The sequence below is a fragment of the Ruditapes philippinarum genome, unplaced genomic scaffold, assembly GCF_026571515.1.
Source record: "Ruditapes philippinarum isolate M1 unplaced genomic scaffold, ASM2657151v2 ctg3630_1_1_1_1, whole genome shotgun sequence".
Classification (NCBI taxonomy): domain Eukaryota; kingdom Metazoa; phylum Mollusca; class Bivalvia; order Venerida; family Veneridae; genus Ruditapes; species Ruditapes philippinarum.
In genome coordinates this window covers 111074-127513 of record NW_026856243.1, presented here as the reverse complement: position 1 = coordinate 127513, position 16440 = coordinate 111074, and the positions used below count along the sequence as shown (strand labels likewise).

Genomic DNA, 16440 nt, shown 5'->3' with positions numbered 1-16440 from the left:
TGGCCACTACAGAATCTGCTAATTAGACTATTGTAGAACCAGTGCCCTCTAATCATATTCAGACACTACTTTCTATTCAGTCAGTACAATATTTTTTTTAATTTTCATGGAACATCTGCAGTTCTACTCTGGTGCACGTTTGTGTCTGAAATAATACATTGAGAGGCAGTCCCAAAGTCTTCCTCCATCAGTAAAGGCTGGAAACTCACCATATGACATAAAGCCCAATAAATTCATTTTCCCTTGAAATGATGAATGTTCATGTCCAGATTGAAAAATGTACAAGTTAATTTAATTAAGTTATTTAGCATAGTATCATCCTGTGTCAATTATGTAAATATAGGACAGAGACTAATCACAGATTGAATAAAAAGATTTGCTGCCCTTGTTTCTATTACTCTGTATTACAAGAAGAAAAGTGACCTGTTATTATACAGGTATCTACTCAACAATAAAATCTACATTATTGAAGATAAAGAATCTTAATTCATATTTTTTGAAAAGGTCACTACCTGACGTAAATCCTTATTTTCTGTTGTTTTTTTTTTTAATTGTTCACATTCACTACTTTATAGCATTCTAGTCAGTATTTGGAGAACATAGTTACATTCCATAGTTTGTGTCACAAAGTTCTGTCACACTTTCATGCCTTTATTTCATTATACATTAAATTTTGTAATTTTTAAAAAAAATCAACAAAAACTGCTGATTATGATCATAACTTGATATTGTCCAAATTCCATTGATTCTCATATTTTAGAATATTCCACAATTTGATAATTTAAGGACACAACAATCAAGATTATTTTGTTGCAGCATTGCAAAATATAAATATATTAGAAATCTTAAAGTCTTTTCTTCAGAAAAAGAATGGCTGTTTCACAATTTCACAGTTACAAAATGTATTTGAAACAATAATGGGAAGGTTGGAATGACTTTATTCAGAATGTAAGAAATTACCAACTTGAAAGTTATATAAACAGAATAAATATTTGCAGTGATCATAGACATTAGTATGTATATGTAACCCCTGGAGTCAGGCTAGTTAATCTGCCATCTCACCAGAGTGTAAACAGTTTGAAACCTTAGTCTGACAGTCTGCTGGCAGCATTTGTATCTACCCAGCAACCAGACCAGACATAGATCAGCTGGCACAAGTTGTTGTATGTACCAGCATGCAACAAGAACAGACAGTGATTAACTGGCTGATCATTTTCTCCATAGTTTGCTATTTAATCAGAATTTATTTTGAAATTTTCCCTCAAAAAGATGAATAGTTTTGTCCAGATTTAAACATATATATGTCATTTAAGATGGTAAGGGTTAATTTTAACAGGGGTAGTGACTATAAACCTTTTATGGATATTGGTAATCCATCCATGCCAGTCTGTCTTAAGGCTCTAGACATGTCAGTATTTAACATTGAACGGTTTCAAATTCCATGCAGTATAAATATTATACCCATCAATCTCATTAAAATCAGATCATGGTTTTGGCTTTGTAATTTTACGCTACAATACAAAAGATAGTGAAGCGCCATTCAAGATATGATTTTAATGTGATTGAATTCATGTAAGGAATTTCGTTGGATAAGGAATGAAACAAAGTAAGAAGAAATTACAGGCTTGGAGAGTAAGAAAGATTACAAACGTTTATGTGAATACAAAGTAAGGGTTATAATGGCTGTGAAATTAGGAAACAAACTGTTGTTGTTCTTTTTTAACGCCTCACTTCTGACTAACATGTACATGTACTCAGATTGTAGCTTTGTAGAGACTAAAATAATGAGCCGCGTCATGACAAAACCAACATAGTGCGTTTGCGACCAGCATGGATCCAGACCAGCCTGCGCATCCCCGCAATCTGATCAGGATCCATACTGTTCGCTATCAGTTTCTCTACTTGTTATAGAGTTGGTAAGCAAACAGCATGGATCCTGATCAGACTGCACGGATGCGCAGGTCGCAAACACATTGTGTTGGTTTTGTCGTGACGTGGCTCAAATTTAATTAACATTATAACTCTAGAGCTTACACTCCAGGCTTTCAGATTTTGAGATGTGATGATTATCCTGACACTTGTTTAATGTTTTCTGTTTGATAATCTGTTACATAATCTGTTAATCTTAACTGATGCTAAAATAGTTTAGATTAGATTTCATGGAATTTGCGTGCAGTGACTGGTTTATAGCTAAGCATTGTATTTTAATAATAGTTAATATATAACAATCTGTAAATCAACTTTATATTTATGAAAAAATAAATGACTGTATTTATGATTAAAGAATAAAGGTTTTCACATATGAAGAATTACATGATCAATTTATGTTTTAATCTCAATTTATCATTAAAATTTGTATATATTTTTATTTTCTGTTTTCATTTTGATATAAATATCAATGGTTTCTCGGAAAATTTGTAACATTTATTCTTCAACCTTTTCATCAATCAAACAAGTACATGTAATTTAAATTTGTCAATCACACAAGTAATTTTAAATTAAGTGAATGCAAATCATAGAACAGTTTTGAATTACATTTCAATATTTCTTTCAGTTGATATTTTTCGGTGGAGAAGCATTCTGTTTAGTATGTGCCATATTGTATTACAAGTATCTTCCACCGTCCAAGGTGGGGGTCACTGTGAGACACATTGTTGCCATGACGATTGGAGTATCAGTTGGCTTTTTCAGTTTCGGAATGTAAGTTCTAAATTTACAATTTTTTTAACACCATATATGGTGTTTAGTAAGCCTGAAGAATTTGATAGTATATTGCATAATGAGGGTTTGATGCAAAACGGTTGTAACTAGTATGACAAAAAGGACTTACAAGCCCATGACTTGCTAGAAACTGAGTACAGATTTATCATTATGCCCTGTCCTGAATAACGCAGAAATGGGATATTTAAATGGCGCTGTCTGTGTGTTGGTCCATTCGGACATGTATCTTGAAATTGGTTTGTCCAATTTTCTTGAAACTCAGCAAGAGTTTTTGTATAAATAGGTACACCATGTTTCACCAGAATCCATAAAGTCTATAAGCCATTGATGATTTAAATAAAAGTGAGTTGTAGCGTGAGCTTGCTTATTTTAATGTATTCTGTATTTTATGTTATCCAGGCAGTTCAACCATGTTGTAGCCCAGTCTGTTCTATGTTATATAGCCATGATGTTACTTCCACAGTCAGTCATGCATATGTAAGTATACACTCCAATGAAATGTCATTAAAGAGTTACTCCAGAACTCTAAAAATGTCTTTTTTCCCAATCTAATCTTCAAAGTACAAAAAAAACTTTTACAGATACATTTGGTATACCGTAAATATACACTGTAGCCTCGATAACTCGCTCTTCATTATAACGCTAATCTCAGTATAGCGCTCATAGACCTTGGCTCCCAAAAAAATAAAAAAAAATTTTTTTTAAATAGACTTAGATTTATAGCGTGCTATAACACTTGCTCAATTTGACATTCAAGTACAATAAACAATTGTTATTAGGACATTTATGAGCGCCAAAGGTGTGAAAAACATGCCCAGGTAAGCGTTTATCCGCTCTTTTGTTGTTTTACCTGTCTTCAAATTGTTTCCAAAATCTCAAATTCATAACATAACTGTGACATTGGCAACCGGTGGTGAGTGTAAATAAACTAAAATTCACACACATATCTTTGACATGTAAACGGCGCTGAATTAAATAACCCACAAGCTTAAAATCAATTTAAAATCCTGCACTGTAAATAGAGCGGCCATGACAGGAAGTAATTGGCGTTTGATTTACTAGGGGACACAACTAAAGCTGGACTGTAAATTACAGTGTTATTTACAGTCCAGCTTAAGTTGTTCCCCTAGTTAATCAAACGTCATTACAGTAATGGCTAACTGTTTACATTACATGATTTATAATTTTCTTTCGAAAGTTTTTCGTTTCTTTTAAATATAATTAGTATTATTTGTGAATGTAATATATGTTTACATCATTGAATGGTTTTAGAAAAAGATAATGTCGATATTCAATGAACAGTAAGGAAAGAAATCAGCGTTATATATATATATATATGTGGTGGGTGGGGTAATGAGGTAATTTCGCAATGAGCGTTCTAATGAGAGCCTCGTTAGAACGCGGTGTTGAGACATTGGACCCCAACATGAGCGTTTTAATGAGGCTGAAGTGTATTGATAATAAGCACAAAGCATTAAACTCTCTATGGTGAACAGTTTTGCACCATGAAACTGAAAGATAAAAGTTTGCTTGAACCCGGGGATTAGATGAGAAGAAAACCCCAATTTTGCAGAGTTCCAGATAACGCCTATTCATAGGTCTATTCAGCTAAGAAAATTAAAGATAACAGAGTTTTAATCATGTGTTTTCTTACTATTGTTGGTTCATTGAGTCTCTCATTAATGACATTGGTTTCATAGATTTGTTTTAAGTACTTTGCTCAACATGCATTTGGAAAGTGAATGGATAATTCTTCTCTGTAGTTTTCAGTTAAGAGGGAGTTGTGTCAATTTTGATGTATGTTATGTATGTTATTTATGTATTAATGATTTGTTTTACCAATAGATCATTTGTTTAGTGGAATATCATTGTTAAACCCTTAAACTGAATTGATCCATTTTGGAAGGTCTGTAATACCATAAATAATTATGTTGATAGTACATGTATTTGAGTATAGTACATGACAACAAAATATGAGCCGCATCACGACAAAACCAACATAGTGCGTTTGCGACCAACATGGATCCAGACCAGCCTGCACATCCATGCAGTCTGATCAGGATCCATGCTGTTCGCTTACCAACCCTATTACAAGTAGAGAAACTGATAGCGAACAGCATGGATCCTGATCAGACTGCGCGGATGCGCAGGCTGGTCTGGATCCATGCTGGTTGCAAACGCACTATGTTGGTTTTGTCATGGCGCGGCTCAATTATATATTGGTGTGTGTGTGATATATGATCTGATATTATATACATTGTATCTTTATATAGCAGATAATAAATTGTTCCAGAACAAAATTTTTTACTTCATTATATGAATGTTCATACTCGATCATTGAGACGTATATCAAATTTTCTTTCAAGAAATATTTTATAAGAATATCAAAATGATAAATTCTATTGTTTTTTATCAATATTCGAAATCTTTATGGAAAAAGTGCCCATTGTAGACTAATCCACTTCAACATGAAGGTGGTAATTGGATATGGCAATGCAACCAATGCAGTCTGATCATGGTTTGCATTGTTCGCTATTCAGTTATACTGACTGAAATTTTCCATGAAAAAATGAATGTATTTGTCAAATCATTGAAAGATAGACCAGTCCATAGCAGGTTTAGGGTTAGCAAATTCACCAGTTTGTTTGGCCAATTATATCTTTGTTTAGCCAATTGATAATTTTTTAGCCAATTAATTATTTGTTTAACAAATTAATCATTTATTTAACCAATTCAAATAAATCAATTTTTTTTGTGTGGCCAATTAAATTACTTTTTAACAACTCTCAAGAAATTAATCATTTGCTATTTTGTCTGATCAGTAATTTGGAGTATATCTTTTCAGAGGTGTGTTTGGTTTGGCGCTGACATATCTAGTGACATTACATCTATACCGGGCATTTATGATACCGGAGGATATATTATACAGTATAGATGTATCAGGGTAGGTCAATATATTACATACTGTACAGTATAGATGTATCAGGGTAGGTCTATATTACATACTGTATAGTATAGATGTATCAGGGTAGGTCTATATTACTTACTGTACAGATAGATGTATCAGGGTAGGTCAATATATATATATACTAGGTATAAATGTACAGATTGATTTTCTAGGTGTAAATGTGAGATGCATAGATCCCTGACCTGTCTAATTCTAATTATCAGATAAGTGGATACAATACTTATTTCACCACAACATACATGTATTTGTTAACAAAAGAGCACATGTCAATGTTTGTAGTTAAATAAAAAAAGGTCAGAGCAGGGACCTATTATATTGATAGATAAGACATACTAGGAATTGTAACACAACCCGCATTTTTCCCTATGGAATATAGAAGAACCCAAAGTGTGTGTTATTTTCCAAAAAATTCCTGTTGATGTTCTATATTTAGACATGTGACGTAATCATTATACATGTGACGTAACCACTAAAAATAAGATGCGCTAAAAATAAGTACAGAAACAAATAAGGCGCAATTAAGCTTAATATCAGGTACGGAAGCATTTATTTGTTGATGTTGTGTTAGAATCGAAATAAAATATCCAAATTGGTGATATTATCGCTTGATAATATCACTGTTTGTTGTTTGGATGCGAATTATGATATCACTGGGGCTACGCCCTTGTATTATAGCTCCTCGCATACAAACTCCAAACAGTGATATTATTTAGGGATAAAATCACTTTTAGGAAATATTATTTCTTAAATAACATGATAAGTTTACATACAATGAATGAGGGAAAGGTATACTTTTTTCAGGCCACTAATGATAGTCACTGAGAAGATCAGCAGCCTAGCATGCAGTATTTATGATGGTCGTCAGGGTAACAAGGATAAGCTCTCAGATCTACAAAAAAGATATATGATCAGGTAATAGTAGTGGTCTCTTAGTTATACCATATTTCGGGGAGGGGTGGTTAATGGTGTTGGGGGCTGTTTCGAGTATCTTATCTTTGCTATACATGTATTTTGTTGCAATAAATATTAATAGCCTTCAAGAAAATAGCCCACTTTTATATTTGACAGGGAAGATATTGCCTACTGTTTATCAAAAAAGTTTAGTACAAATCAAATTTAGAACTTACAAAGTGTTCAATGTAAAAGTTTTCCATTACTAAAATTAAGCCATTAACTGGTAAATTTGTGAAATGGATTTGCCCAGTACTGTCTAAAGTTGAAGGGATTTTCAAAAACAAGGTGCAAAAATTAAGTATCCAAAATTATCAAGTCCAGTCAGTGTCGCTGTACTGGTGTCAGTCTGCTTGTCAAGCTCAAAAGGGAGAGCAGTGGATTTGTAAATAAGTGGTGACTGGTTTTGATCCAGGCGCAATTTTTCTGTGACAGTTGTATTTTAAGATTTAGTAAAATGATCATTTGTGTCTCACAACTGATTCAGAAATCATGTGGTACCAATTTTGACACCTTCCAGGGGAGGGGGGGGGGGGGAGTCATAGTTTTTCCCTATAAGTATATAGTAAAAAACTCTTCTTATATAAACCCCACCAAAGAGCTAGAGCTTAGATATTTATCATGAAACATCTTCTAATGGGTGTCTACCAAGTTTGTTCAAATAAAAGCCCCTGGTTTAAAATTGGCCTTGGCCCAGGGGCCTATATACAGGTGAGTGATTTCAGGGCCATCATGGCCCTCTTGTTTCTTATTAGTGTCTAACTAACTTTGTCATTGACCTACTTTTCAAAGGCATGTGAACTTTTAATCTAGATACATGTGATGTTTTTCATGTCAGAAAGTTTCAAATTTAGGCATTTTCATTGGACAAAAATGTAGTGCAAAGACTAATATAATGACCTTTTTTTTCCAGCAAGCCACCATCAGCATTGGAGTACTTCAGCTATCTATTCTACTTTCAAGGTGTAGTTGTTGGACCCCTGAGTTTCTACAAAGATTATATTGCTTACGTAGATGGAACAGACATAAGTAAGAGACCTGAGGAAAATGGTGTGGTAAATATTGCTTTATATAGTATACGTTTTGTAGATATTGTTGCATTTATGAAATGATGTAACATAATTGTCGCCTTAATGCAGTAACAGGTTAACTCCCTATATAATTTCATAGGAGTTAATCCTTAACTGCACTAAAGTGATGAAATATGCTTTAAAGAAAGCATAATTATGTGAAATTAGTAAATCAAATTTGCACATATGTACCGTCTGATCAATGTTTGCACTGTTCACTATTCAGTCAGTACTTATTTTGAAATATTTCGTAAAAATGGTTTTATCTAGATTGCACGATATTAGCAACTAATTATGGTTAACTAAGCGATCCCGTCTTGGAAATGAAGATTTTTTTTTTATTTTCCTGTATATAACTGCAAGAAAAAACAAATACAAATTCATATTTATATCTTTTTCTGTACTTTCAGCAAAATAACAATGTATATTCTGGGAGCAACAAGTTTTCTCCATTTGTAAGTTTCTTTGTGTTTTAGTTTTTTACTTTGTATCTTATTTCTTCTGAATACTTATCAACCCACCTGTTCACCTCAATAATCCAGTGGTCGTTTTTTGATTACAGGGCATTGTGAAATTGTGACTGTGATTTGGGACAAGTTGTCATCATTCATGTTTATGTCTGTTTCAGTATGCCGTTACCTATAAGCTGTCTGTTGCTTTGTTTTGGATGGGTTTCCATTTTACAATGAAACCTATATTTCCTGAAATACTCAATTGTGGTAAGTTAACTTCATCATATTAACATCAAGATTCTTATTTAGCTAAAAATTGAAGGCTTTTGCTCAATTCAAGTATTTCTAATTTTAATAAAAGTGCCTTATGGTGCCAGGGAGTCATCATGGTTGAGTGATTAATGTCACTGACTTTGAATCATTTGCCCCTTACCATTGTAGGTAAAAGTTCTGCCTGGTTCTATATTAATTTTCCTATCTTACTAGATCAAAGAAGGCCATTGCCACTGAAATAATGTAAACATGGGCACTTGAGGTCTTCCTCCTGAAGTAAAGCCAAAAAATCACCATGTCACTTTTACAGTTTTGGTGTAACTTAAAAAAAAATAATAACTGAATTTGATAATAAACATATATATATATATAAAGAATAAAAGTTTATTTTGGAAAATTTAGGTACTTAATGACTGAGTATTTCAATTTCAAGCTACCAGTTTTACTAATCAATAATTGATGTTTCAACCCAGAGGCACAAATGTGTCTGAAAAAAAAATAAAAGGACACTTCCCCCTTTGACTTCAGGGAGCAATAATAACAAACCTATGTTACCAGTTTATAGCCAGGCTGGCCTGAACATCGGTTCAATCTGATGCAGAGATTCTATACTATTAGCAGTTCAATTTAAAAGTTCAACTCTTACCACACAAAATATCATCAATGAACTTGTCCATCTTTCAAACTGGACAAAACCATTTATCATTTTTAGGGAAAATTCAAAATATGTATAGTACATATGACTTATTTGGTTTGCTGTGGTCACATGCATAGATTCAGTTGCTACTTGCAGGGTCAAGGTTAAAATTTTTTCATGGATTTCTGATTGTTAGCAAGGCAGGTCACTTGCCCTTATTTGTTAGCAAGGCAGGTCACTCGCCCTTATTCAGCATGGAAAGTCTTAAAGATGTGGTTAAGGTTGTTGACTTCAAACCTTTTGCACATTACCATTGCACTCCAGCCAGGGACTTTGGATTCTTTTATGTGAAGAATGAATCCCTCTAGCTTACAGAACATCAGCAGTCTTTCTCTGGTGCTTGTAAATGCCTGAAAATATTGCACAGAAGGCCACCTGAGGTCTTGATCAAATGTATTTGTAATAATAATATGAGGGCATTTAAGGGCTTCCTCTTTCTGTATCTGAAATAATGTTGTTCCGATCACGGTCATATATGTCTTCAAATATTTTCATCTTATTTCAGATCCTGAATTTATAAGAAACAACAGTTTTCTGTATCGTTTCTGGTATATGATATTCTCAATGCTGTGTTGTCGAGCCAAATATTATGTAGCCTTTTCTCTTGGTAAGTTAAATATTTCTATATCTTTCTTGCTGCGTTGTCAAGCCAAATATTATGTAGCCTTTTCTTTATAGATAGATAGACAGTTTTATTCTGGTAAAAAATACATGTCATAAAACAACTACAAATTCAATGTCAACATCAAGAGATACAATGTGAACATGAAAGTGCATGTGTTGATGCCATCGATATATTTTGGAACAATGTTAGTTAAATATTTATATGTCTCACTGCTGTGTTGTCAAGGCCAAATATTATGTAGCCCTTCCTCTTAGTTAAATATTTCTATATCTTTCTTGCTGTGTTGTCGAGCAAGATCAAGAATCATATCAAATTTATGAATTATAGATCATACCATGTCAAATAAGGGTGATAGGGGAATGACAAACTCGGCTAAATGTCAGTATTATGAGGTAGATATCTAACATAGCATTATACTATATGTCATGTGTTAACACATATTCCATATGTGGAATAGATAAGAACAGCAAATCATAAGTCTGTAAAGTAATGGTTGAGTATTGATGTGCCTTAAATTAAAGATCCATGAGTAGAATGAAAATAATTCTACAATATAATTGATATTACTCAATCTAGTTATTTATATGTTCATGGTTAAAATAAGAAAATGTGATGTGATTGCGTGTTTGGTTTCAGGTGATGCTATTTGTAATGCATCGGGCTTTGGATTCAATGGTTATGACTGTAAAGGTCAGCCAAAGTGGAACCTGGTCACCAATGTAAATGTTCTAGGAATAGAGGTACATTTATAACAGTTATTTACCTTTATATACATGTAGTATTATTGTGTGACATTTTATAGTTAGTGTCGGGACTTTCAGGGTTATGTCTTAACATTGCTGGGTTATTGACTGAAGTTACAAAATTATTGATTTTCTTTAAATTTGGCACAAATGTTCATCATCATGGCACAATGTATTGCAAACACATACATAATTCAGTTACCGTCTTGCTGGCTTATTTATTTACCGTCTCGCTGGATTTTGGAAAGCCTTCTTTTACTGACTGTTACATTATAGAAAAAATACAACTGGAAATTAACCTTATATATATATATATAATTAGGCTGGTGCTTCATTTTCTGATATTCTTTTCACCTAACCTACTGGCGGTAACAGTTTTCTAGCAATGTGACTAGGGCACATGAGATTAGCCATGAATCTGTGTTGTCTGATCTTGGCCTGTACTGTTTGCTGGTCAGTGAGTTTGGATTTTGAAATTTACCCTAAAAAGTGATGAATTATCATGGTTTTGTCAAGATTGAAAAAAGGACAAGTCCTTCAAAGATATTTGTTGCGTTGAGGGTTAATTGTCTTATATACATGTTTTATCAGCCGTATTTGCTACATGTACAAAAATTGAAAATTAACATATCATTTCAGGGAGCAACAAGTCCCAAAATGTACCTAGATAACTGGAACATTCAGACTGCTGTCTGGCTCAGGCTCGTTTGTTATGATAGAATTCCTGTGATGAAAAAATTTGCCACATTTTTTCTCAGTGCCATGTGGCATGGCTGTTACCCTGGTTACTATTTCACATTCATATTTGCTAATTTTGTGTCGGAATCAGCAAGAAATGTAAGTTAGAGTAAAGAAAAATAAATATTTTGTATTACATATTCTGGAAAGTGACTTCTTTAAACAACCCATAGCTTTTGTCTAAGTAAATGATAATGAGGTGGATTTTAATTTTAAGAAAAGTCAAGGGCTTTGCAAGAATTTATTTTATTAGTTATAAAGATCGTTGACAGGTTATATGGCCCTATATAAACAGCTGTTTGTAAATAAAACCCGAGCCGCTAGGCGAGGGTTATATTGCAAACAGCCTTTTATATACGGTCATATAACCTGTCAACAATCTTTATAACGAATTTATAATACAGCAAGCATCATTTTTTAGAGAAAAAAGTAAGATTTCTTCATGGATCGACAACAGCCGTGTATATAAAACTATATAAACGTCACGATTATCCAATGAAAAGCGACGTTAAAAATGTGCAGTATTATAATAACTCATATAATATGAGATACAGAGAAGATGTAACAACTATCTTACATGAAGCCCTATCAATGCTATTTAATGTACAGATAATTCAAATTTTCTATTGCAGGCACGTAAAAAAATAAGGCCATACTTTCAAAGAACAAGAAATCTACAGGTATTCTATGATGTACTGACGTGGTTATGCACACATATTGTTATCTCGTATTTAGTTGTGCCATTTACGATACTCCATCTTGGACAGACATTGACCTTCTATACATAGTGAGTATACTTTGCAAATCTATCAAAATATTAAACTATATACATGGGGTTGTCTTAAAAACCACTTTGGTCTCACCACTTTGGATTTGAATCCTGTCTGGAAATTTTTAAGCTATCTAGCTATTTTACTAAAAGTTGGTGGTTCCAATCAAATGCTTGCACTTGTCTGAAATAATGCACAGTCACCACTAAGGTCTTCCTCCACCAGTAAAATCTGTAAAGTCATGATATGACCTTAACAGCGTCAGTGAGACAATAAAAATAAACTAAAAAACAAAACAATAAACTTTAATGATACATTGATTGTTTATCCCCCTGATTCGATAAAGTACTGGTTCAAATATTAATTTTTAAAAGCCACTAGTAGTCCCATTGAATTATTTCTTCTTTTCGGGTGCTTTGATACGATTCTTATCATCATAGAAACGTTTATTCTTGTAATTTTACACAGTTCAACAATGCATTAAAATATCCTTTGAAAATAGAATCCTTCCAGCACCTTTAGCCTGTAGGCGGCTTGAAATTCTACCCAATCAACCAATGCAGACCTAGATCAGGTGGCCTATCCATGCTGTCTGATCATTGTCAGCATTGTTTATTACTCAGTCAGTACATGTGAAATTTTCCAAAAAAATAATGGAGGCTTATGCCTAGATTGAAAAATTGACAAGTCCATAAAGACTTTGAGAACTGTAGGTAGCATAATTATATTGTGTAAGTACTATTAATGATTTGAGCCGTGTCACGACAAAACCAACATAATGGGTTTGCGACCAGCAAGGATCCAGACCAGCCTGCACATCCGCGCAGTCTGATCAGGATCCATGCTGTTCGCTATTAGTTTCTTTACTTGTTTTAGGGTCTTAAGCGAACAGCATGGATCCTGACCAGACTGCGCGGATGCGCAGGCTGGTCTGGATCCATGCTGGTCGCAAACGCACTATGTTGGTTTTGTCGTGGCACGGCTCATTTCTTTTTTCATTTATTTCAGTAACATGTATGGTTGCCTGCATGTTGTGGTGTTTGCAAGTTTCTTCATTCTGCCATTCATTCCAGCAGCTCAGTCTGACAACAAGAATATGTCCTTGAAAAGTAATGGTACTAATTCTAGACATACTGTTGAGTGCAACAACCATCTTCCAGATGGAACCGCTAATAAATCGGCAAAATCAAATGGCATAAAAATGGACTGAATGAAGAGTTTTATTGTTTTATTTTAGTTATTTTATTTTATTAATGCTTAAAATTTACGTAATATAAAATCATATGTTTTCTGCAAATTTTTTTTTTTTTTTTTTTTCATTTTTGTAAAATCAGTAAATTTTTGCAAAGAGTGATATACAGTTAGTGATACAAAAATTATCTCACTGATAAACATCTAGTGAGTGCTTGATTATCTTTGAACATGATTAACCCTAATCCTGCTGAATTTGTGAAATGGCCAGCTTTGAAATTGGAACAGTTCATTATACTTCTAAGGAATTTCAATAATAAAATAATTTAGCTGCCAACATTATAGATTTTTCTAGGGTGGCTTGGCTATATATTTTTGGCAAAGGGCTAAACACTTTCAGTACCAGCCCATGGGGTAGGGGAGTGGAGGGAATGTGATGTTATTTTTGCTTATTTTTATGTCATTTTAGCTAATTTTAAGCACATTTCTGACTAAGAGATATAAAAGTAAAACAATTTATTATATTTTCTATTTTTGACGATAATACTTTGGGTTTTTTAGATTTTATTATAAATTAACAACATAATACTTGTTCATTATTTGCAAAGTAGAAATTTATATTTTACCACCCAGGAAATTACATTTTTGATGCATTCCAATTTTTAAGAAATTTTTTAACATAATATTGAAAAAAAAGACCAAAAAAATATATAGAAAAAAAATTTGTGATAATTTTAAGTTCAAGTTCAATTTTAACTTTGTTTTAACATATCATAGATGTGACCTTTTGATTTTCTGACAAATGTTAAAGGTCAAAAGTTAAGATTCATCATGATGGACATATCTGCCTCCAGATCAGCATTAAAATACATGAAGATAGCCCATTAATTTAGAGCATACTCATAGGTCAAAGGTCATAATAATTGTTAATGTTTAAAGGTCACATTCTTCTTAAATGTTGTTGTATTTTGTAATGAAATATATATCATATACATATTCCATGAGCCTATAAATAGTTCCAAATTTTAATAAGATTTACCTCACTTGCCAAAAGTGGCCGCTAATTTGTGGGGTAATATTCTATATGCTGTAATATTGACAAAATATTAAAAATTAGCTGATTTTGTTGAATTGTCATTTTTTTTATACATAAGATGGAAAATTCTGTTATAGCACCAGTATATAAAAGTTTTTTTTATCAGTTTTCAAGAAGATGATAGAATAATCAGCATTTTTTTATCTTATCTTTGGCATATGTCAATATGTCATATTTTGGAATGACTGTCAAAATGGCGGCCATGGGAGGTAATTATTGTTATGTGAAATGCATCTATAGCATGATTTATGGACAACAGAAAAACAATTTACAGGAAAAGGTGACCTAGATTCGACTTTATGAACCTTTGGTTCCTTTTTTTTCTTGCACTGCTCAGAATTTGCATTTTTGTGTATCATGCATGATTTTCCGCCCTGTGTAACTGTCAGTTTTATCGGCAGGATACAGAGTGAGTTTAACAGAATGGCATGGTTACATTGCATCATAGTTGCCAGTATGTGTTTCTTTTTTATTCAGAAAATCAAACTTTTCATTAAGAATCATGTTTTGGCATAGTATAAAAATAAACTATTGATTAAAATATCTTAAAGTCATTTAGAATTATGGAATGAAAATTATTTCATTGTGTTTTATACATTGCCAGTTATCTAGTGTTTATTTAATTAATTTGCTTGACTCTTTGTCTGCTAATTGTCAGACAATAACTTAAGGCTATATAAAAAACTTGATAGCAGATCAAATGCTGAATACCTCAGTGACTTGTCAGGTACCAAATATTGTGTATCTTGGTCTTTTGTCACATACTAAACCAAATACTGCATAGCCTAGCATCCTAGCAGACCATAATGCCAAGGTCTTCAGCCTTTTGTCAGGTACCAATGCTGAGTACCTCACTGTCTTATTGGTTACCTGACCAAAATGCTCAGTACCTTAGCATCTTATTGGCTGAGTACCTCACTGTCTTATTGGGTACCAAACCAAAATGCTGAGTACCTTAGCCTCTTAACAGGTATCAGACCAAAATGCTGAGTACTGATTGACAATCAATGTTTATTTCATTTTGGAAATAGTTGGAGAAATACAGAAATTAAGCAGATGATATTTTAAGCATGACAACACTGCTAAATCGGCCAACACTTTGCTAAAGCAGACAACAATTTTCCCAGCATGCAAAGAATTTATATGAGTGGCTGGGAAACATATTTAGGGCTAAGTGCAATATGGCTGAAAGTTAAACATGTGTAAAAGATTTTTTTTTTGCATCAAATCTTCAAAATATTATAAAATTGTGTGAACCAGATCATTCTTAAATGCTAAAATCTTATTGGATATGGCTGTGCTTGAAATTGACCAATCACAGAGAAGTACTTTGAATGTGACCGTGAACAGACACAATCAAACTGAGTCTGCATCATTTCAATTTTGACAGTTTGGGGATTCCTTAAGGGTTCCTTTTTTGACCTTTTGTGCTTAATTTATTATTTAATATTGGTACATAAGTTAGCATATCTTCTGTATGATATATTCATTTATATGATATAAGATATTGTAATCTTTTCTTTTTTACAAAATTAGGATTATATGATTTTAAGCTATTTGATGTGTCACAAATAAAGTTTTGTTTTTGTTTATTACTTATCCAAGAGGTTATAATATTGGTTATGTAGAACAGGGTTGTATGTTTTTGTATTTATAGCTTATAGCCATATTTTTACTTTTCAGGTGTTTTGTATGTATTGATAAGTATATATAGATAATCTAGAGCATTTTAAGTTTACTACAAACTAATATGTTTTGAGAATATTTGCTTGAAAATGTGAAAAATATGTTACTGAAAAGTTTCAAAAGACAGAATGTTTAAGGCACATTATGCCTCAGAACGTTAAAGGCACATTTTGCCTTAGAAAGTTAAAGGCACATTATGCCTCAGAAAGTTAAATGTATATTATGCATATGAGTTTTATGACATTTTGATATTGATTTTAGAGCACTTTAGATGCTTATGACCTGACAAAAGTAGCAATGAAAGTGTAATTATTTGTTGTAAAAGTAGCAAAATGTAGACAATGTTGTTGTTGGTCCTCCATACGAAAAAGTAACGAGTTAACTGCACAAAGGTGACAATTTTTTATTGACTAGTTTCTTACATATTTGTTGTGGTGGTACCTTTCCCTATCCTCTACC

The 16440-nt window shown here is 32.8% G+C and overlaps 1 protein-coding gene across 2 annotated transcripts in view; it reads left to right on the top strand.

The window, feature by feature from the left end:
- LOC132745923 (lysophospholipid acyltransferase 2-like) overlaps positions 1–15443 on the top strand; it is a 30243-nt gene extending 14800 nt beyond the window's left edge. For both annotated transcript variants that reach the window (XM_060734941.1, XM_060734942.1), the window contains 12 exons: positions 2555–2700; positions 3121–3198; positions 5567–5665; positions 6491–6601; positions 7554–7695; positions 8121–8165; positions 8339–8429; positions 9638–9739; positions 10394–10497; positions 11140–11337; positions 11871–12025; positions 13017–15443. In XM_060734941.1, the coding sequence (XP_060590924.1) occupies positions 2555–2700; positions 3121–3198; positions 5567–5665; positions 6491–6601; positions 7554–7695; positions 8121–8165; positions 8339–8429; positions 9638–9739; positions 10394–10497; positions 11140–11337; positions 11871–12025; positions 13017–13218 (1473 nt within the window). In that variant the 3' untranslated portion in view covers positions 13219–15443. The remainder of the gene's footprint in view (positions 1–2554; positions 2701–3120; positions 3199–5566; positions 5666–6490; positions 6602–7553; positions 7696–8120; positions 8166–8338; positions 8430–9637; positions 9740–10393; positions 10498–11139; positions 11338–11870; positions 12026–13016) is intronic.
- The last annotated feature ends 997 nt before the right edge of the window (positions 15444–16440 follow it).